General features: G+C 39.9%; 1 protein-coding gene across 4 annotated transcripts in view; it reads left to right on the forward strand.

Annotated features, from left to right (window-relative positions):
• The window catches only part of LOC116876041 (retinitis pigmentosa 9 protein), a 191,274-nt gene that overhangs the window by 12,205 nt on the left and 156,626 nt on the right, over nt 1-22,443 (forward strand). For 3 of the 4 annotated variants that reach the window (XR_004384307.1, XR_004384311.1, XM_032871995.1), the window contains exons 3-5: nt 798-927; nt 4,048-4,139; nt 6,082-6,143. Coding sequence is in view for 2 of the 4 variants with exons in the window: in XM_032871995.1 (XP_032727886.1) it covers nt 798-927; nt 4,048-4,139; nt 6,082-6,143 (284 nt within the window). In the remaining 2 variants the exon portion in view is untranslated. Of the gene's footprint in view, nt 1-797; nt 928-4,047; nt 4,140-6,081; nt 6,144-6,860; nt 7,086-22,443 lie in introns of those variants that run through there. The other variant, XM_032871985.1, reaches the window with a different exon arrangement.

Here is a 22,443-nt window from a genome sequence, read left to right on the forward strand (position 1 = left end):
GTATCATTAGCTCAGAGAACAGTAGTCTCTGAGGAAACTGGGAGGTCTCCTAGTCCGGCCCCTGGTGCAGGACACCCCCCTACCCACCTCCACCCCTGGCAGCACCTGGCCCTAGAGTCCAGTCTCTCTGCGGGAGGGAGACCTAGAGGGCTCGGTGGAGGCCTGAACAGCTTTCTGCTTGCTCATGTTCAGTGAAAAGAAAAGATTGTTACAAAACCTTCTTCCATTATAAATTTAATATTCATGGGAACTGAAAACAATCAGATGGTTAAAAAAAAAAAGCACCTTAATTGTGTAATGAAGTTACTTGGTGGTAAAACACACTTCATATACAGCAGGTATGAGATTGTAAAATGTAACAGTGGTTTCCAAGGGATAATAATTGTTTTTAGTTTAACACGTTATTTTTATTATTTCAGGAAATGTTGTTTAACTCTATACTTTGCTTCATTCCACAAGGCTTTTAAGGTAGCAGAAAAGTTTGTGATCTGAATCTAACTTTTGTGATCTAGAATCAGGATTTGGAGCTCACAAATCATTCCTAAGTGAACAATACTAGTAATATCTCTCTTAGAGTAGCTATATCATTTTCATGAGATAGTTCTTCTGGTACATTTATTTCTGGTTTTCCTATCAGATATAATTTGTCTTTCTTTCTAGTACTTGAGAGGGTGACTTAGGATGACATGGGCATGTCCAGCCCATGAGAGAGCCAGCCAGTGCTGTGTTCTGAAGCAGGTAGGAGAGAATTCCTGGGCTTTTTTGCCATGTTGTGTACACACTGTTTCCTTTTTTAGGAAGATGAGACTAAGCCAGAAGACTGTATACCAGATGTACCAGGCAATGAACATGCCAGGGAATTTCTGGCTCACGCACCAACAAAAGGACTTTGGATGCCACTGGGGAAAGAAGTCAAAGTTATGCAGTGTGAGTACAGGAGAGTTGCAAGTAACACTCTTCTGTACACGCAAGTTAGACACCACGATTTAAAAAGCATGTTTACTTTTTTTGTTGTTTAATTTGTTGTCACCGCAGCCCTGTTAAGTCAAGGCATAATCTCTGTTTTATAGTTAAGAAAGCCGATCTACATATGTGTTAGTAGTCTGAGCTAAGAAGTAGAGGAGAGCTTTAACTCCAGGGCTTCTGACTCCAAAGGCAGTGGTCGCCCACAGGACCATCGCTGCCTTTGGAGTTCACTCTTCGGCAATACTCCAGTAACAAAAAGGATATTCCGTAGTAGAAATGCCAGGAAGGACAAGGGATGTATTGGAAGGCAGGTCCCTTTGGGTCTTGCATCATCATTCACCACCACACCCCCGCATCAGTGGTGTTAAGGTTTCAACCATGTAACCTGAGAAGAGCCGGACCCAGAGGATGGGTCCAGAATGGGTGTGTTGTTCATGGATGCCTCCACCCCACCAGGGCCGCAACATCTTCATCCACCTTATGTGGTATTTAGTATTTGAAAAAGAGTACTGCTGCCTTTTAAAGACATTTGTATAAAGATTTTTCTTGCACATAATTAAAATAGCAGTTCCTAGTCCCTTTCCCCCATTCGCCTTACCCTAAGGGTAACCATGTAAACCTCTCTAAAGAATATAATTTTTATGGAGCGCCTAGGTGGCTCAGTGGGCTAAGCCTCTGCCTTCGGCTCAGGTCATGATCTCAGGGTCTTGGGATCGAGCCCCGCATTGGCCTCTCTGCTCAGTGGGGTGCCTTCTCCCCCGCCCCCCGCCCCCTGCCTGCCTCTCTGCCTACTTGTGCTGTCTGCCAAATAAATAAATAAAATTTTTTTTAAAAAGAATATTATTTTGGGGATACTTGGATGGCTCAGTCAGTTATGCATCTGCCTTTGGCACAAGTCATAATCCCGGGGTCCTGGGATCGAGTCCCACATCAGGCTCCCTGCTCAGCCAGGGGCCTGCTTCTCCCTCTTTCTGACTAATGCTCCCCCCGCTTGTTCACTCTCTCTCTCTCAAATAAATAAATAAGATCTTAAAAAAGAAGAAGAAGAAGATTATTTTGGGGACACCTGGCTGGCTCAGTCAGAGGAGCACACAACTCTTGATGTCAGGGTCATGGTTCAAGCCCCACATGGGGTGTTGAGATTACTTAAATAAAACTTTAAAAAAATATTTTGTAGTTTATCTCCATGTATCTAAGACAGGGTTATATCCTGCCTCTCGATTTTTTAGTTTTCTTCATTACCTGTTGACTTCTTACTCTAGATTTTCAGTTTTTTTTTTTTTTTTTAGATTTTATTTATTTGACAGAGAGAGAGATCACAAGTAAGCAGAGTGGCAGGCAGAGAAAGACAGGGAAGCAGGCTCCCTGCTGAGCAGAGATGTGGGGCACAATCCCAGGACCCTGAGATCATGACCTGAGCAGAAGGCAGAGGTTTAACCCACTGAGCCACCCAGGTGCCTCAGATTTTCAGTTCTTTTTTATGTGCCTCCATCCCACCTCATACATACTCTATCTCCCATTTTCCCAATACCTTATTATCATAATTTAAATAAATCTTTTGTGTATATTTAATTATGATTATCTTCAGAATTGAATCATATACTAAACCACTATGTACTTTATATACTAAACCATTATGTACTTTCATACATTCTGCATGTTTTCTTTGCCCTGCAATTAATAGTTGTCTTTTTGTTGTTCTTGTTTTTGCTTTTTTCTGTGTACTGATTTCTAATTCAACTCCTTCAGATGCTTGAGGGATTGATTCTGTTGGTTTTTTTCCTCCTGAAGAGATTTGTTCCCTGTGCTATCACCCAGGGACCTTCTGTCACCATTCACTCTTCAGTTTCCCTTAACGTCCCTCTTGTGTTTGATCTGCTATTTGCTGAATTTGGGGTCTTTTTTGTTACATTCTCTTGCTGTGGTAGAGCACATTCTCCAGTAGCTGAGAAATGGGTTTATGGAAGATAAAATTTTCAAGATTGTATTTTTCTGGAAATATCTCTATTTTGTATTTTTAGTTTGCTATTTAGTTAGAATTCTGTTAAAAAAAAAACTTCCTTCAGAAATTTTAAGGCATTGCTCCATTGCCTTCTCATTTGTAGAATTGCTATTGACAAGTCCAAAGTAATTAAGATTCTGGATGCTTTGATGTAACCTGCTTTGTTGTTGTTGTCTTTGGTGTTTTATTCTTTCTCCCTAGAAGCTTATGAGATCATCTTATTCCCAGTGTTCTGAAATTTCACAAATTGTTTCATTGACTATTTCCTCCCCTCTGTGTTTGCAGTTCTATTATTCAGATGAAGGACTTCTTAGACCGATTTTCTAATTTCTGATCTTTTCTCTCCTATTTTGTTTTCTGCTCTCTAGACTATTTCATCAAGATAGCTTCCAATCCTTTGATTAAGTTTTTTATTTCAATTCCAAAAGCTCTTTTTTCTTCTATGATTTTTTAACTCTTTAATTGTTATAAAATGTTCTCTAAGGATGTTAATTTTTTCTTCTCCTTAATGTTTTTATTTCTTCCAAGTTATTGTTTTCTATTTGTTTTTTCACCTTTTTCATTTAGGAAGACACTTTCAGGTGACTTAAACAACAGAAGCATATTGTCTCAGAGTTCTGAAGGCTATCAGTCAAAAATCAGGGTGTGAGCAGGGCTGGCTCCTTCTGAGGACTGTGAGGGAAGAATCTGTCCCAGGCCTCTCCAAAGATCCTATCTCACAATGAGGTCACATTCTGAGGTACAAGGGATTAGGACATTCAGCATAATGGGGACAGGATAGAGGGGGCAACACAGTTCAAGGCATAACACACTATTTAAAAAAAAAATCACACTTTGATTTTTGCACAGGATTGCTTAGTAACTACTTGGCTTATTTCTAAAACCCAAGATTAAAGGATGCTTGAGGAAACAATTGATTTATGTTTTCTGGTATCTTACATGGTTCATCCACTAATTGCATTTGCTTTGGAAATTGAAATCTAATGAAGAATATCTTTAATATGATCTGCTGATACTTTATCTTGATTAAGTAAAACTACATCATCTTACAGAAATATATCCCTTTTCTTTGTTTTTAGGTTGGCGTTGTAAACGGTATGGTCACCGAACAGGCGACAAAGAATGCCCTTTCTTTATCAAAGGCAACCAAAAGTTAGAACAGTTCAGAGTAGTAAGTAAAACCCAGAGTTTCAATTTACATTTGCCAGAGGTGGTGAATATCTGTGACTCAAGCATTAATCAGTGAAAAGCAGGTTAACATGAAACACATTCCCCAGGGCCTTTTGCCCAAAGTATCTGGTATTAACTCTGTTAAACTGAATTTGTGTGACAGATTAGCTCATTAGCAAAAAATTAATTTTTATTAAAGTGTTATTTCCTTATGCCTTGGGAACATTGATTTTGTTTTCTGAAAGGCATTGTTATATATTCGGTGACTTTTTACTTATATTAAAAAAGTCTTGTTTCATTACTAAAATCAGCGTTCTAGTCCCGTCTTTGTGTAAAGATTAAATATCTGTTATAAACTAGATATGTATGTATAAATGATATATCCTCTTTGCATGACAGTAAAACAGATGTCATTTCCCCACTTTATTTTCACAGTCACCTCCCAGGGTTGTTAACTCACCATTCAGTCACTGTTGCAGTCAGCTTAACTATGCTGTTACCAGAGAGATTGGCATTATCACCATATATCAAACCAGGGTCCATAAATATTTGCCAGGGCTTTGAGACATTTTAAAAATTGTACTTTCATTTAAAAAATTTGGAGAAAATATTCTGGAGAAATCAATGCTACTTGGAATGGCAATTTTACAGTATCCAGTTTACAGGTAAATCAGTGCTAACTCTCAAAAAAAGGATCAAATTCATATATTTTTAATTCAGAAACCTAAATTCTAAGAATAGATCCTAAGACTCTAGCAAAATCAATATATATAAATTTTGAAGAATATATAAGGAATTATTCAGAATTATATCTGTGAAAAATAGACTAAAGAGAATAGGAAACAACTTCAATGGCTAGCATACCAACATAAGTACTGTAACATAGACATCATATAGCTCTTAATAATTATGTTTTGGAAGAATATGTAGTATCATAGGAAAATGTTCATGAAAACATAAGTGGAAAAAAAAGAACAGAATTATATATATAATATGATTATAATTTTTTGTAAATTACGATAAGTAGAAGAAGCACACTAAGATGTTAGCAGTAGATATCTCTAGCTGGTAAGAATATAGATATTTTTAACTTTTTTATTCTTGATATGAAAAATTTTTACTAAACATTTTTAAAGATAATTCACTTACCATAAAATTCAGTCTATGTGTAGTCATATTCTAAATACTTTTAAATGATACAAATATTTCAAGAATACATTTGCTTTACTTTAACAAAATTGACATGTTACAGTAAGGATTTTCACACTTGATTTTTTTTTTTTTTTAAGATTTTATTTATTTGACAGAGATCACAAGTAGGCAGAGAGAGAGGAGAAAGCAGGTTCCCTGCGGAGCAGAGAGCCAGATGCGGGGCTCAATCTCAGAACCCTAGGATCATGACCTGAGCCGAAGGCAGAGGCTTTAACCCACTGAGCCACCCAGGCGCCCCCATACTTAATTTTTTAAGTCCAATATTGCCTGTCTCCAGAGCAAATATGCATTACATAGCTTGACGAGAATACCTCCACATCTTTTCTGGGCACATACATATGTTTTCATGCACCTAAACATGAGTTATTCTTACATATCATTTTCCAACTTGTTTTTATTTAATAACTCTTGATCATCTGTCCACATAGAACAAAGAGAATTACGTCAATACCTCTAACCTTGAGTAATATGTAATAATGATTCTGCCATGTTTGATATCCTTAAAAAGTCTATTCAAAATGTATTTGTATAATTGGAAAATCTTTTTTTTTTTCGTAACTTCCATGAGTTTGAAGTAATGGTGACCCTTAGCAAGGATTAGAATGTGTTAAATATAAAATTACACCAAACAGGAAAAAAAAAATCTGGTTTCAGTGAAATATGGATTTAATTTTTATTTAACTGATAGTCCATGGACACTAACGCAACCTTAACTTTTTCCTATCCTCAAGGCACATGAAGATCCCATGTATGACATCATACGAGAGAATAAAAGACATGAAAAGGATGTAAGGTGAGATGGTCCTGGTGCTAACAATACCCCCTTAAAGTCTGAAATTATATAAAGTTGGAAACAACCATTCCAGTATTAGATGAGTGGTTTGGTAACTATGGTACTTCAACTGTGAACTATTTGGAAGGCAGGAGTCATCACAGGAAAAGCCAGTGGGTAGGGAACCTACAGGCCAGCCTCATTCCACTTGGGTTAGCTTAAAGCAGTGGGCTTGGTCCTGCCTGCTCACATCCTGATGGATAATAACTTAGTTTATCTTTAACGATATGAGCTATTGTTAAAAATTAACCTTAGACATGAATTAAGATAGGGTAAAGAAAGGGGAGGGTTTGTTTTTCTCAAACTGGTTACACGGAGTTCCAATTTTAAGGAGGTAGTTTACCTAGTATGAACTCGAGCAGTTGTGGGTGGTTGGAGGGGGGTGGTGAAGGAAAGGAAGCATCTGTTCAAAGTTATGTAGTAAGAACTGGAAAAACATGCAGCAATATTTAGGACAGTGAAAAGAATACAGAATGGCTTGTGCACTGGGTACAGTCCTGCCAAGGAGGCACTGGTGTGGAGAAGAATGAGGAAAACATGCAGAAACAAAAATTGGTACAGTCTTCAGTAAGGTGGTTATTCATGATGTTTTTTACCCTCACTGCTGCTCTTAATACCACTTTTATCTATCTTTTTTTCAAGTTAAATATGGTTCTTTGGTTAATCTTCTATGTGTAGGATACAGCAGTTGAAACAGTTACTGGAGGATTCTACCTCTGATGAGGATGGAAGCAGCTCCAGTTCCTCAGCAAGTAAAGAGAAACACAAGAAAAAGAAGAAGAAAGAAAAGCATAAGAAAAGGAAGAAGGAAAAGAAGAAGAAGAAGAAAAGAAAGCATAAGTCTTCCAAGTCAAATGAGAGTTCAGACTCGGACTGAACAACAACTCGACTTTTTCAGCATTCTCCTCCCAAATCAGACACTGCGGCCAAAGACCAGAGGCGTGCAATCCAGGAGGACTAGGAGAGCGGGGTATTTGGTGTCCTGCATGTGAAATCTCACCTGCCTTCCAGCAGAGATGTGACCCCAGGAGGGTGAGTTGTACTTTCCCGGGTGCTAGCTCTGGACAGCGGCTGATGTCAGGCAGGAGAGCTTTGTCCAGTGTCGTCCTCCTGCTGATCCCTGCAGTTTGTGATTCCTTCAAGCTGTCTCTGCCAGGGTGGCCGGACCAAGGAATGAGTCTCTGAAGACGCTCCAGGTGCTGCTACAGCCTTTCCTCCCCAGGGCGCTACTTAATTCCCAGAGACTTCAGGTTTGACTTTCCTCTGTTGTCCAGGATAATAAAAGCTTGTTATTTATTTTTTAAATGTATTTATTTTTTATTTCTGAATAATACATTCATGTGCTCCAAATTTAAAAGGTACACAAGGTTTAATCATGAAAATTCTTTCTTCTTCCTTTCTCTCCTGGCTACCCATCTCCCTTCCCCAGTGGCTACCAGTTTCACCAGGTTCTTATTTGGTCTAACAGAAATATTTTATATATCACAATAAATATAGGGTTTTTTTAACATATATGCCATAAACACTCATATGAACATTGGGGGCTTTTTTTAACAGCATAAAGCAAATTATTTTAAGTACATTTACCATTGCTACACGAAAAGGTATGTGTTTATAATCACCTGAGATGGTTTATTACTTGACGAGGAGGGGTTCCTATAAAAGCAATGAAAAAATCTTGTGTGGCTACACTGTATTTCACTTGCTTGGATCTTATTGCCTGAGTCCCAAGATTTTTCCCAGAGTCACTAACTCAGGAAATTTTTAAGAATATAGAGGAATTAGGGGCGCCTGGGTGGCTCAGTGGGTTAAGCCTCTACCTTCGACTCAGGTCATGATCTCGGAGTCCTGGGATTGAGCTCCACATCTGGCTCTCTGCTCAGCGGGGAACTTGCTTCCCCCTCCCTCTGCCTGCCTCTCTGCCTACTTGTACTCTCTGTCTGTGAAATAAATTTTTAAAATATATTTTAAAAAAAGAATATAGAGGAATTATTATATGGGTATATATATTATGTACATAATATATATATATTATATAATTATTATATGGGTATATATATATATATATATATATATACCCACATCCCAAAACACATCCCTCACTTCCTTCATCTTCCTGCTGATTAAACACAGCCCACCTGTGCTCCTCTATCTTTGTGCCACAGCCCATCAGTGTGGTGCCTGCAGCTAAGGGATAGTAATTCTTGATCTTGACTGAACCATATAGAGATAGATCATCCTCACAGGTGAACAGCAGAGGCTGTTCCTGTTTTCAGGGCCCCAAGTGACTCTCCTCCCATTTCTGTCCTCTTTGCCTGGAGGTTGAATTCTCCCCTTTTTAAAGAACAGCCATTCCAGTCCCAGAATGGACCCCTCTACTCAATAAATGCTCCCAGTCTTGGCCTTGGAATAGTAGTACCTGAATAACAACACATTGGTACAACTTGGAATCAGCGGGCCAAGGTTTGAGTTTTCTGAAAATTCTAAGGCCAGTTAACTCAGGTGTCCTTTACATTTATCCTTGGCATCCTAGGTCAGCATGCAAAGCATAGGCCATTTGACCTCTCCTATAGGTCTCAGTTTTTCCTACTCATAACTCTTCTAGAAAGTTTTTACTGTCCTTCTGGAATCTATGCATGATAAAAGTATTCTTAAACAATATGAAAGTCTGTATGAATGATTCTCAAATCTTTGGGGCATAAATAGCAAGTACAGCACTTGGTAAAACACAGATTGCTATGCTCCCAGACTTTCAGAGTTTCTATTTCAATAGGTTTGTGGTGAACCTGGGAATTTTCCTAACAAGTCCCCAAAAGATGCTAACATTGTTGGTCTGAGAACCACACTTGGAGAAACACTTCTCTGTATCTTTAGCATCTTAATAGAGCCTTCCTCCACTTCCTGCTATAACTGGAAATCTGGCCATCTCGTCCAACCCTTGCAAGGTAATTATTGTCCCTACTCCCTCAAACTCTGGTATTCTCTACCTTTTGTTTCTGGCCTGATCTCAGAGTCCCATTACTTAAGCCTGTGGTCTCCCTTGACCTGTGGTCCTTTTGCGCTGCTTTCTCAGAAAAACCTCAAACCTCTTCTACATCTATAACCAGACACTAGCGAAAAATCACAGGGTGCCTGGGTGAATCAGTCAGTTGAGCAACTGACTCTTGGTTTCTGCTTAGGTCATGGCCTCAGGGTCATGAGATCAAGCCCCATGTTGGGCTCCATGCTCAACATGGAATCTGCTTAGGTTTCTCTCTCCCTTTCCCTCTACCCTTACCCCTGCTTGTGTGTGCTCTCTCTCTCCAAAAAATAAATAAAATCTTTAAAAGAAAAATCACACAGCCATATAGATTGGCATCCCCACAAATTCATCATCTCCAAGCTCTACTGAGCCTATAGAGCTGACTAGCAAACCAAAAGTTTTGTTAGTCACCTACTTAAACCTTCATTCTCAAACATCTCAAATGGAGCATTTTCCACTCCTATCCAGGAAGTCATTACAAGCCCTCAGACCTCCCCTTACCAAGACATCCTACCAATCAACCATTATAGTCGTAGACAGAATTCTAAAATGGCCCCAAGATTTCCCACTAATTTCCAGGACAGTTAATATAAATTTTACTTCCGTGATTAGATTACTTTACAAGCGCAAGGAAAGGGAAATTGTCTGGATGTTCCTAATGAAATCAGAAGAGCCAGAGTTTTCTCTGGCTGGGAGCAATATAGGAGATCAGATTCTAGGCCTGTGAAACATCCCTTGTGCCACTGCTAACTTAAGGATGGCAGGGCTACAAGGTAAGGAATGCAGGAGACTCTAATTACTACAGCAAACCCAAATTAAAGGCCCCTGATCAACACCAGCAAGGAAACCGGAAACTCTGTCCTATCGCCAAAGGGAACTTAATTTTGTAAACCTCAACGACCTTGGATGCAGAATCTTTACCCAGAGCCTCCAGACAGGAGCCTAAACCTGCTGACATACTGATTTGAGTCTTGTGGAACTCTAAGGAGAAAACCCAATTGAGCCTGTCCCGACTTATGATCTACAGACTGTAAGATAATAAATGTTTGTGTTAAGCCATTAAGTTTGCGGTAATTTATTAGACAGCAAGAGAAAACTAACACAATGGTTTAATCAGGTTTCTCTTCCTGTGAGGCCAGTCTCCACTGTGCCCTGGAGTGGAGGGCAGAGTAAGAGCACTGGCTCTGGATCCCACTGCCTGGTTTTGGAAAACCAGCTACACCATTCATGAGCTATCAGATTGTGCAAGTTGCCTGACCTCTCTGTGCTGTCATTTCCTTGACAGATAATATTTACCTCATAGAATCATAGAGATTAAGTGACATGATAGTTGTCACTTCTAAACATCTAAAACACAGTTTGGAACATTTCAATTGCTAAATGAATGTTAGTTGTTCCTGCTGCTACTTACACTATCATCATTCTCTGTTCCTGCTTCCTCAGGGATTCTCCACTCCTGTTTGCAGATTCTTCCTTTTGACTGCTCTGTTGCCACAGGCATTTAAAAACTGTTTTGAAATTATAAAAGGAGGGACACCTGCCTGGCTCAGCGAGTAGGGCATGCGATTCTTGATCCCATGGTTGTGAGTTCAAGTCCCATGTTGGACATGGAGCCTTCTTAAAAAAAATTTGTGTTTTAGTAAAATTTTAAAAGTAATACATGATCATAAAAATTTCCCAATTCAGAGCCATTACATCCTAAAAATTGAAAGGAAAATCTACTTAAAATGGTTTTATAGAGCCTTAAAGATCTCTTAAAAAATACATTACCAGTTTTTTAATTAGTTTTACATAGCTGAATAACACTATGAATATGATTCTATGACTTCATCTCATTTACCATATCTTGGCAGTCTTACTGCTTACTACAAGCTTTAAATGGCCACAAAACTTGGTGGGAATGTACTATTTAACCATTTATCTGTTCTTCTTTGTACAATTCAGTTGTTTCTTTTTAATTATAAATCACCATTCATGATTTATGAGCAATCATGTTTTATGAGATTTATGAGAAATGTGTATTCATTTGGTTGTTGTGGAGGGAGAATGTTCCCTGCCCTTCAAGGTCCTTCTAGCTGGACTAAGAATTGAACTGACATGAGACAGAATAACAAGAGAAAATCAAATATAGTTTCCTACGTATGAAATTTCAGATAGTGAAGGGATAAGACATTTACAAGAGCTCAGGAGAGGAGTAAGGGACTGAGCAAGACATTAGCAGGGAGGGGAGAGATGTTTGGAAAATAAAGGCTGCCCTAGTATACAAATAAGTAGATAAAGAGGAAACTGTTTAATAGCGCTCTTCCTGGTACAGGCAGGCAGGTGGCAGTGGGGGAGGCGGAGGTAAAGAACTTTTTCTGATTCTGCTGGGTTTTGAGTGCTTTTAACTCAAAATAACATGCATGTTAAAGTGACCCATTTGGGGCAGCCTGCCCTTGGTCCCCTACATGAGTCATTCAGATGACCAATATATTTCTCATACGCATTTGGTCTTTATCCACAGTTTCTGGTTCACATCTCCCTAAAACACTTGGAATTACATGACTGAGGAGAGCTATGAGAGCATCTTTTCTTTTCTTTCCTTTTTTTTTTTTTTAATATTTGGTCTCCTGTCCCCAGTTTCTGAAATCACTTCAGAGACATAAAGGCAAAAATGGGTGTTTTGTTACAACAAGCCCCTTTTCACCACAACTGGTTTATGTTTCTGAGGTGAATTTTAGAAAACACCTAACAGTGGGGACTGGTTGCTAGGGGTACCAACCTTGTACAACATCAGGAATTTTTCAGTCCCACCCCCCCAGTCTGATTTCAGGAGAGGGTAAAATGGCTGGAACAAACAAATCACCAGTGGGCAATGATCTAATCAATTATCCCCATGTAATATGGAGCCTCTAGTTTGTTTGGAGAGCTTCCAGAAGAGTAAATACATGGAAGTCCTGGAAGAGTGGCACAGCTGAACAGGGCATAGAAGCTCCTTACCCCTTCCCACATACTTTGCCCTAAGCATCTGTTCCATCTGGTTCCTGAGTTACATCCTTTATAATAAACCAATAATCTAGCAAGTAAAATGTTTCTGTGTGTTCTCTGAGCTGCTCTAAGCAAATTAATCGAACTCAAAGCAGGGGGCATGGGAACCTCCAAACTATAGTCTGTCTGTCAGAAGCATAGGTGATAATCTGGGCTTTTGGGTGACCGTTGAAGAGGGGTGGGGCAATCTCGTAGGACTGAGCCCCTAACCTGTGGAATCTGATATGTCTTTCCAGGTATTTAGTATCAGAATTAAGTTAAATTGTAGGACACCCTGCTGGTGTCCTGAGAATTCACACATTGGATTGGTTCCAAATCTTTCATCTTCCCACAAACACTGTAATGAAAATCTAGCAGTAAATATCTTAGTGTGCACGTGTGTGTATTTCAAAAGAATAGCCCATTAATAGTGAAATTGCATATTTTAATTTTCACATACACTACCAAATTACTCTCCAAGAAAGTCTGTACCAATTTTCAAAACCTTTTAGCTCATCTAAAGAGGTCCATTTCCCTGCCCAAGAACAACTATAACCAAAAGGCTCTTTCATCCCTTAAAAAAAAAAAAAAAAATCCTCCTTTGATCCCTATCTGTTTAGCTCTTTCCTCTCCTTTACAGTAGGGATTTTGCTTTATTTTGTTTTGAGGTTTGTTTGTTTTTTTTAAGGTTGTTTTTTTTTTTAAGATTTATTTTGTGGGGTTGGGGGGAATGAGTCAGGGAGTTGCGGAAAATAATCAGACCATCAAGAGACCAAGTAATACTCAGAGAAGTAGGAGAACTAGGATTTATTTTATGTCGGTAGATCCAGATGAGTTCATACTCAGAGTTCTGGGCCCTGGGGAATGGGGTTATAGAGCTTTTATAGGGGACTGCAGGTAGTCAGGTTCCATGGGCTATGCTGACTGCTGGTAGATGGGTTTAAACTGGGGGAGCAGGGGTTGCTTTAGGCGGGAACAGTAGTGCAAAGAGCCTGTGGCTGGAAGCCTGATTAAAGAAGCAAAAACTGCTGTTTATCTCTTGCTCCCAGTAGGGCTTTGGTTTTCTCTAGATTATTGTTAGTAACTTTCCATCTTCTGAGGCCTCCTGGCCTGGCCCTGCTCAGGGTAATTTTCCTCTTCAACAAGAGGGGCAGAGGGAGAAAATCTTCAAGCAGACTACCCACCAAGCATGGAGACCAACTTTGGGGCTCAATCCCTTGAGTCACAAGGTCATGATCTGAGCAAAAACTAAGCATCAGACACTCAACTGACTGAGCCACCCAGGAGCCCCTTAAAATTTTTATTTTTAAAGTAATCTCTATACCCAGTGGAGGGCTCAAACTTGTAACCCCAAGATCAAGCATTGCATGTTCTACCCACCGAGCCAGCTAGACACTCCTACATCAGGGTTTCTGAACCTTGGCCCAACTTATTTTAGAGACTAAATCTTACTTGTGGGGGTCTATTCTGTGCACTGTAGGATATTTAGCATCATCCCTGGCCTCTACCCACTAGACACCTCTAGTACTACCACTCCTCACTTGTGACAACCAAAAATATCTACACACAAAGGAATAAAACTGGACCCTTATACCACACAAAAATCAACTCAAAATGGAGTAAATATTTAAATGTTAAGACCTAAGGGGCACCTGGCTGACTCAGCTGGTAGAGCATGTGATGCTTGATCTCAGGGTCATGAGTTCAAACCCCATATTGGGCATAGAGTTTACTTAAAAAAATAATAGTAGTAAATGAAGCAAGATGGGATTGGGAGGGAGATAAACCATAAGTGACTCTTAATCTCACAAAACAAACTGAGGGTTGCTGGGGGGAGGGGGATTGGGAGAGGGGCAGTGGGGTTATTATGGACATTGGGGAGGGTATGTGCTATGGTGAGTGCGGTGAAGTGTGTAAACCTGGCGATTCACAGACCTGTACCCCTGGGGAAAAAAATATATGTTTATAAAAAATAAAATTAAAAAAAATAATAGTAGTAATAATAATAAATAAACAGATAATGTTAAGACCTGAAGCTATAAAACTCCTATAAGAAAATATAGGAAAAACCATTTTTTTAAGATTTTATTTATTTATTTATTTGACAGACAGTAGGCAGAGAGGCAGGCAGAGAGAGAGGAAGAAGAAGGCTCCCCACTGAGCAGAGAGCCTGATGTGGGGCTCAATCCCAGGAACCTGGGATCATGACCTGAGCCAAAGGCAGAGGCTTAACCCACTGAGCCACCCAGGCACCCCTAAGAAAATGCTTTTTGACATTAGTCTTAACACTGAGGTCTTGGATGTGACACCAACATATCAAACTAAGAAAACTTTTGCACAACAAACGAACAATTGGAATGAAAGGGCAATCTATGGAATGGGAGAAAATATTTACAAGCCATATCTCTGATAAAGGGTTAATATACAAAATATATAAAGAACTCCTACAACTCAACAGTAAGAAAACAAGCTGATTTTAGAAATAGACAAAGGAGGGGTGCCTGGGTGGCTCAGCTTGTTGAGCAACTGCCTTTGGCTCGGGTCATGATCCCAGGGTGCTGGGATCAAGCCCTGTGTCCGGCTCCTCGCTCAGCGGCGAGCTGCTTCTTTCTTTCCCTCTGCCTGGTACTCTGCCTACTTGTGCTGTCAAATAAATAAATAAAATTTAAAAATATATATAAATAGACAAAGGAATTGAATAGACATTTCCCCAAAGAACCATCAAGTACATAAGAAAAAAAAAAAAATCACTGATGAGGTTAATGAAATGCAAATCAAAAGCACAATAAGATATCATCTCATACTTGTTAAGATAGCTATTACAAAAAAGATAATAAATGTTGGTGAGGATGTGATGAAAAGAGAACCTTTGTACACTGTTGGTGGCAATGTAAATGGGTGAAGTTGCTCCCCAAAACAGTATGGCAGTTCCTCAAAAACTTAAAAATAGAATTACTTTTTTTTTTACTAATCCCAAGTCTAAGTATATATCCAAGGTATTAGAATCAGTATCTTAAAGAGGTACTGCACTCCCATGTTCACTGCAGCATGATTCACAATAGCCAAGACATGCAGACAGCAAAAATGTCCATCAACAGACAAATGGGTAAACACAATGTAGTATTATTTAGCCATTAAAAAAGGGGGGGGGGAATCCTACAGCTTGTGACAACGTGGATGAAAGAGGAGGACTCTATGCTCACTGAAATAAGCCAGACATGGAAGATAAATACTACATGACACCACATGAATCTAAAATAGTCAAACCCATAGAAACAAGACAATAGAATGGTGGTTCCCAGGGGTTAAGGTGATTGGGAAACGGGAAGGTATTAGTCAAAGAGTAAGACATTTTACTTACATAAGTAAGTCCTAGAAATTGACTTTACAGCATAGTGTCAACAATTAATACTATATCATACTTAATTTTTTATGAAGGAAGATCTTATGTTCGCTCTACATATGTAGTTTTATACATATATATAATGTTTTATATATATATAAATATATAGAAAAAGTTATATAGAGAGTGTGAGAGAGAAGGAGGGAGGGAATGAGAGAGAGAGTGTGTGTGCATGCAGGAACAAACGTTTGAAGGTTTATGGCATGGACTGTGGGGAGTATTTTCATGGGTATACGCTTATCTCTAAATGCATCAAGTTATATATCAATCATACTTCAATAAAATGGCTTAATAATAAGATAATAAAATGTATGGAAACAGCCTCAGTTGGGAATCACTGCTTGAGCAGTTTCTTGAAAAAATTACCTATACAGTTGACCCATGACAGCATGGGTTTGAATTCTGTGGGTCCACTCATATGCAGATTTTTTTTTCAATAAATAGAGTAAGCATATTTTCTCTTATGATTTTACCACTTTTTAACTTCCTTTAAGAATACAGTGTATAATACATACAACATGCAAAATACGTGTTCATCAATCATGTTACCTGTTAAGACTTCCAGTCAACAGTAGGCTATTAGAAGTTTGGGGGTAGTGAGGATATACTCAGATTTTTGAGCAGGGGGTTGACACCCTAACCTCTGTGTTCAAAGATCAATTATATTTGCTCTCTTTATATACTTTTCTTTTTTCCTTACCCATCATGCTCTTGGATATACCTCTTAGATTAGTACACTTGGACTTCCATAACAAAAATGCCACAGAATGGGTGCCTAAACAACAGAAATAGATTTTCTCACAGTTCTGGAAACTAAAAGTTCCACATTAAAGTGCCAGTAGATTGATTTCTGATGAGACGACTCTTCCTGCTTGTAGACCACTGCCTTCTGAGCCCTCACTTGGCCTTTCTTCTATGCCCACACAGAGTACTCTGTTAGCTCTTGCTTGCCGGGGTCCAGCCTCAGCAGGTCCAGGTATGGCCAAAGGATGGGCAGTGTTGGCAAGAGGAATGAGAGAGCCACACAGTGAGTTCTGGTCTGTAGTTAGGCATCTCCATCTTTATTCTGATTTTAGAGCTTCTTATATAGGCAGTTTACTTGGGGTAGGGGGTTACATTCATGCAAAGGACATCAAGGGACTCAAGCACTCATCAGATAATTTCTCTTTGTTCAGTACATGTAATTCTAGTTAAGCTATAATGGGTACAGATTGGCACCAGGGATGGGGACAGGGTCTTGCTTCTTGAGTAATTATGTCCCTCAGAAAGCCATGGGAGGTAGCACAAATATGTGCTTTTTGGTAAAAAAAAAAAAGGGGGGGAGGGAGGGGTTCCTGGGGTCTGCAGGAAAACAGGATATAGATTAATGGAAATGGAGAAGCTTTATGGATGAACTAGATAGTAAGGAACTGCAGAAAAACAGGATGTAGGTTCATGGAAAACAAGAAGCTATCTGGAGGAACTAAGTATATAGGAGAGAAGTAGGAACAAGAAGGCCTTACCTTTGCAGGAGACAGGGTGTATTTCAATGGCTCGGCTTGGGAAAGCACTGGACAAACATCATCCTAGGGAGGAAACCGTCTATCACGGTACACATCTAAAGTTCTCCAGTATCCTAGGTACAGAATAATTTACCTCCTTGAAGTTTCTCCAGCCCATAAGCCTGAGAGATGTTTGCGGCAGATTAACAAAGGGCTCTTTATTTTAAAGAGATACAGGGATCAGAGAAAAAGGCAAGAGACAATCAGACCGTGGTTATCTGCCGGGCTAATCCGGCGCTTGGCAGGATTTGGCCTGCATCAAACCTTAACCTAGTGGGGCAATACCCTCGACCAGGCCTCATGGCTCCCAACACTTGCTCTTTTATAAAAACAGTTCTTTTGGATCTTATGGTCTCACTTAACCTTAATTATTCCCTTAAAGGTCCTATTCTCCAAATGTAGTCACACTGGGTGATAGGACTTCAACGTCAACATATGAAGCTTGGGACATAATTTAGTCCATAACATCTCTGGAAGTGCTCTTGCTAGGAGCACCAGTATTGCAATTGTTATCAAATCTAACAAATTCTTTCTAGTCCTTTCTTAATTTTTTTAGCATTTGACATTGTTGGCCACTTTTTCATGAAAGATCCTTAGCAACTGGATTTCGTGACACCTTTCCAGAGCTCTAATGTAACCATCTCATTGGCTGCTCTTCCTCTGGTGTAACTCTTGGCTTCAGTCCTTTAAATATCAACGTTTCTCACAGTTCTGGCTTAGACGTTCTCTTTACTCTTCTATTCTCAGTGACTCTTATGGTTTAAAGTATCAGTATTCTGATGAGCACTCTCCTGGGCCCTAGACTTACTCACTTCTATGTCCTGTGGGCACTCCACCATTCTATTGGCTCTCAAGCAAAATACCTTCAGCTTATTTTTACTCTAAAGATGGTGCTACCAGTCACCTCAATTCTGAGTCAGAAGCCTAGCCCAATCCCTCCCAAAAGCTCTCAGCTGTTCCTCCTGTGTGCTTCTCAATACCTGAGGCACCTAGCGTACTCGAAAGTGACTATTTCCTTGCCTGACTGCCTGCTAATCTGGAAACTTGTTGAGGGCTCAGAGTATGCTCCCTGTTATATCCTCACCCTCCAACACACTGAATGACATATTAGTGGATAGATTCTCCAGATGGAAGAGGATTTGGAAGTACCAGTGGACACCATACTGCATCATTTGTGTCCACATGCTCAGGAACCGCAGGCCCAATCCCACACGTGGTATTAGATGGAGGAGGGACAGTAAATTACCCTGCCAATTGAGAAGGTAGTTTGAAACCAGAAAACAAAGCAAGCAACTCCATACAGTTTACAATTTTATTTAGGGTAACTCACTGATGGGATCAGATGGGGAACAATCCAGGCATCCACACAACTATTCTGCATGAAGTCCAGACTTTAGTCCCCAGATTTTATAGAGCAAGGGGATGCAGAAGGCATTGTGGTGAAGTCAAAGGCTCTGACATGTAGCAGACATGATGTAATCTGTGCATGGTAGGGTGGGGTGGGCATAGAAAACTGTTATCTCTAGTAGATATTTAAAAAATTAACTACATAGGGGCACCTGGGTGGCTCATTTAAGCATCTGCCTTCTGCTCACGTCATGATCCCAAGGTCCTGGGATCAAAGCCCACATGAGGCTCCCTGCTCAGCAAGAAGCGTGCTTCTCCCTCTCCCACTTCCACTTCCCCTGCTTGTGCTCGTGCTTTTTCCTCTGTCAAAAAAAAATAAATAAAATCTTAAAAAAAAAAAAACTACATAATGGTGATACACCGTAGAGTGTATAGCAATTATCAATAGCACAAAAAAATGTACACCATGATTCAAAGGTGCGACAAGTACACCTGCTACTATACTTCATGTATCATGTCATGAAAGTGAAAACAGCCACATTGGGTATAAACAGAAAACCTCATCCAGTCACAGGTGGGGATACAGGACGGGGCTGGAGTTAAAGCAGTCCTGAGCTGGGAATAATGCAAAGTCCTACATCTTTACATAACAACAGCCTTGGAGGGGCGCCTGGGTGGCTCAGTGGGTTAAAGCCCCTGCCTTCGGCTCAGGTCATGATCCCAGGGTCCTGGGATCAAGCCCCGCATTGGGCTCTCTGCTCAGCAGGGAGCCTGCTTCCTCCTCTCTCTCTGCCTGCCTCTCTGCCTACTTGTGATCTCTGTCTGTCAAATAAATAAATAAAATCTTTAAAAAAAAAAAAAACAGCCTTGGAACACTCTTTTGCTTCCCTCCACAGCATGGCTATCATGTTTTATATTTCACTCTGCTATCTACAGAAGTATTATGTGAGTATAAGGAGTTACAAATACAAGAAGTATAGGTCCACACAGCTTAACGTAGAGACAACACTGGCTGGTGCCATCCATGTATATTCATAAATGCCTCCAGAGAGGCATTATTGGTCACACACCAATAAAATCCCACATCTGCAACACCACAAATGCTACCATGCATTGTCCTTTCAAATATAGAAAGTCTTCAGCCACATATAAATCTTGTTACCTAGTCAGATTTAAACTCTACCAGTTATTGAGACGCTATTGATTACAAGATGACCATCTAAGTCTTAGGTTTTAAAAGCATATAAAAACTGTTTCCCTAAAGTTTTCTTTGTTTCAAGGAGTACAGTGGATGGAACTACAGAAGACACTAGTACAGACAACCCCTGGATATATCCATCAGTGAACTTACTTTATGCCTGGTTTCCATTTATACAATGAGTAAGGTATCTTCACCATACCCAGGGTAGTTCCTGTTTATGGGGAATTCTTTACCTCTTTATTCCATCATCAACTCCACCATCCTTTTCCCCATATTTAAAGGTCCCTGGAGATTGTAAGACAGTAATATACATGGCAGAAGTATTCATGAATCATCCAACTCTATTGGTGGTGTTACCAGTGATGTGGCCATTTTGAGGCAAAGAAAATGCTTAAGAATCACACACACATGCAATTGAATTTATTTGCCAAATTATGCCTTTTAATTCTTTTTAAAATACCTCTTAAAATGCCTTTTAATTTAATGAAAGGCTTTGCAATATCACATTTTCTTTTTGTTGATATAATCGCTTTATTAGTTCAAATCAAGGGACTTTAAACCATCATGATGATGCACTATTTAGTTCTTCTATTATGTAGCTGAAACTCAGCAATTTCATTCCTCTGAAATAACAATAGAATAATACATTTCCTTAAATTGATTGTATAACAGACTCCACCTCCACAGAGAATCATTACTAACGTTGTTAGCTTCCATCTTTAGGAGAAGGTGGAAGGTCACGACATTTTTGCCTTGGTTATCAGACTTCCTGTATAACCACTGCAAGGCAAGATGGTCTTTAAAAGGCCAGGAACTGCTTACTCCCTGACACCCCAGGCCTAGGGGTTGAAGGTGTGGCAGGGATACTCAACACCAAAACTCAAGTCTGAAGGTGAGCCTGTCGCTTAGGCTACTAAGCCCCTAAGAGAGAACCTGAACTTTCAGTACCCAGCTCTGCCACCTCTAAACTGTGACACTTTAAGTGAAGCCACTGGGATAATTTACAAAATCCCATATAACCCTCAAGAGACTACCATTAACAGCTCTGGGAATTAAGTGTGGAAAACCAACATAAAAATGACATTCCACGGAACTGAAAGGCTTTGGCTCCAATCAACTTGTAAGCGAGGATCTATAGAACTACAGGTCTGTTACCCAGTCAGAATGCTGCCATTTTTCACGGCCCACAAGCAGTGTTAGTTTTTGGGCAGAACATACACTGACTAGGAAACCCCAAACAAAGTCCTAAAAGCCAATCATGAGACACCCACCTTGGGCACAAGATAGATACCAACCTCTATACCTGCTGTACAGGTAGAGATCATCTGCCTCGAATCTGTTTGAAATTCATAAGGTACCTCAGTTTTCCACCTCTTAGTTACCTGAGGGAAGAAGGCACTCATACATTAAATTACCCAAGTTGCTTAAAAACAAAAGGGAAAACAGAAGTCAAAAAACATCCTTCAAAACAAACGAACAAACAAACAAATATCTTTCAAGAAAAATCTACTATTCGGGATACTATTCTGTATCATTCTATAGTCCAGAGAAACAATCATTTGAAAACAAACAAACAAACAAACAAACAGTAATAGACACAACCTAGACCATTCGGCCTGAAAATTACAATCTTAGCTGTCTGAACAAGAGTGAATTGAAGTTATCGTCTTCACAGGGCTGTGATAGGATGGAAAAAAACATCCAACACACTGATAGGAAATGAGAGCAGAGGCAAGTAAGACTTTAAGAAGACTAAATGTAAGATCGACAGTGTTCTGGTTTAAGGCTGGAACTTAATTAAATTTCCCCGAGGGTCCTTATGCTTCCCATTCATCACTTATTTGCTTTATCTCATTTTTGCTCCCCAGGTATAATCATCCCCCACGCTCTACATTGGGCCCTTCCCACTCTTTTGAGCCCCCTCCCTAACCATAGGGTGATCCAAACTCAAGTTTCAACCAGGTGTGCATGACCTGAGAGTCCAGTCCTCCCACTGACAACCACACAGTAAAGCAAGACAACTTCCTTTCCCAAGCTTACTTGTCCATGGATGTTATCATTTTCTCTAGGTACAAGTTCAAACCTCAGCCTTTTTTTTTTTTTTTCCTTTTGACAGAGAGAGAGAGAAAGAGCACAAGCAGGCAGAGCAACTGGCAGAGGGAGAGGCAGGCTTCCTGCTGAGCAGAGAGCCCAATGCAGGGCTCAGTCCCAGGACCCTGGGATGATGTCCTGAACCAAAGGCCGACACTTAACTGACTGAGCCACCCAGGTGCCCCTCCAGCCTTTTTTTTTTTTTTTTTCCTTAAAGAATCAGTTTTGTTAGTGGATTCTCTGAGATTTTACCTTTTACTCTCATGTGAGTTAGGACCCTTTATATCCAATGTTCACTTAAACTGACTTTATACAGGGGTTTCAGCCATACAGACATAGTTCACATTCCTCCTCCACTATACTGCCAGCTGAAGAGGCCTAGAGCACATTTCTTCCTGTCCCTTCTCTATTCACTTTGCTTTGGGCACCTCCTTACTGCCTTTAGGACAAAAATCTCAAAAGGAAAATTTCTACTATTTTAGCCCAGTCTTAGACCCACTTGCCCAACTTGTCACAGGTCTCCCTTCCGGCTGACTCTTCTCAGCCTCAATCCCTGCAACACACTTGACCTTTCCTGGCTGCCCAATCGAGCTCATGCTACGGTCTCCAAACCACAGCCCCCAAATTTGTATCAAAATTCACCGCCTCCA

Source organism: Lontra canadensis, unplaced genomic scaffold (assembly GCF_010015895.1).
Source record: "Lontra canadensis isolate GAN:19392208 unplaced genomic scaffold, GSC_riverotter_1.0 scaffold2, whole genome shotgun sequence".
NCBI classification, from domain to species: Eukaryota; Metazoa; Chordata; class Mammalia; order Carnivora; family Mustelidae; genus Lontra; species Lontra canadensis.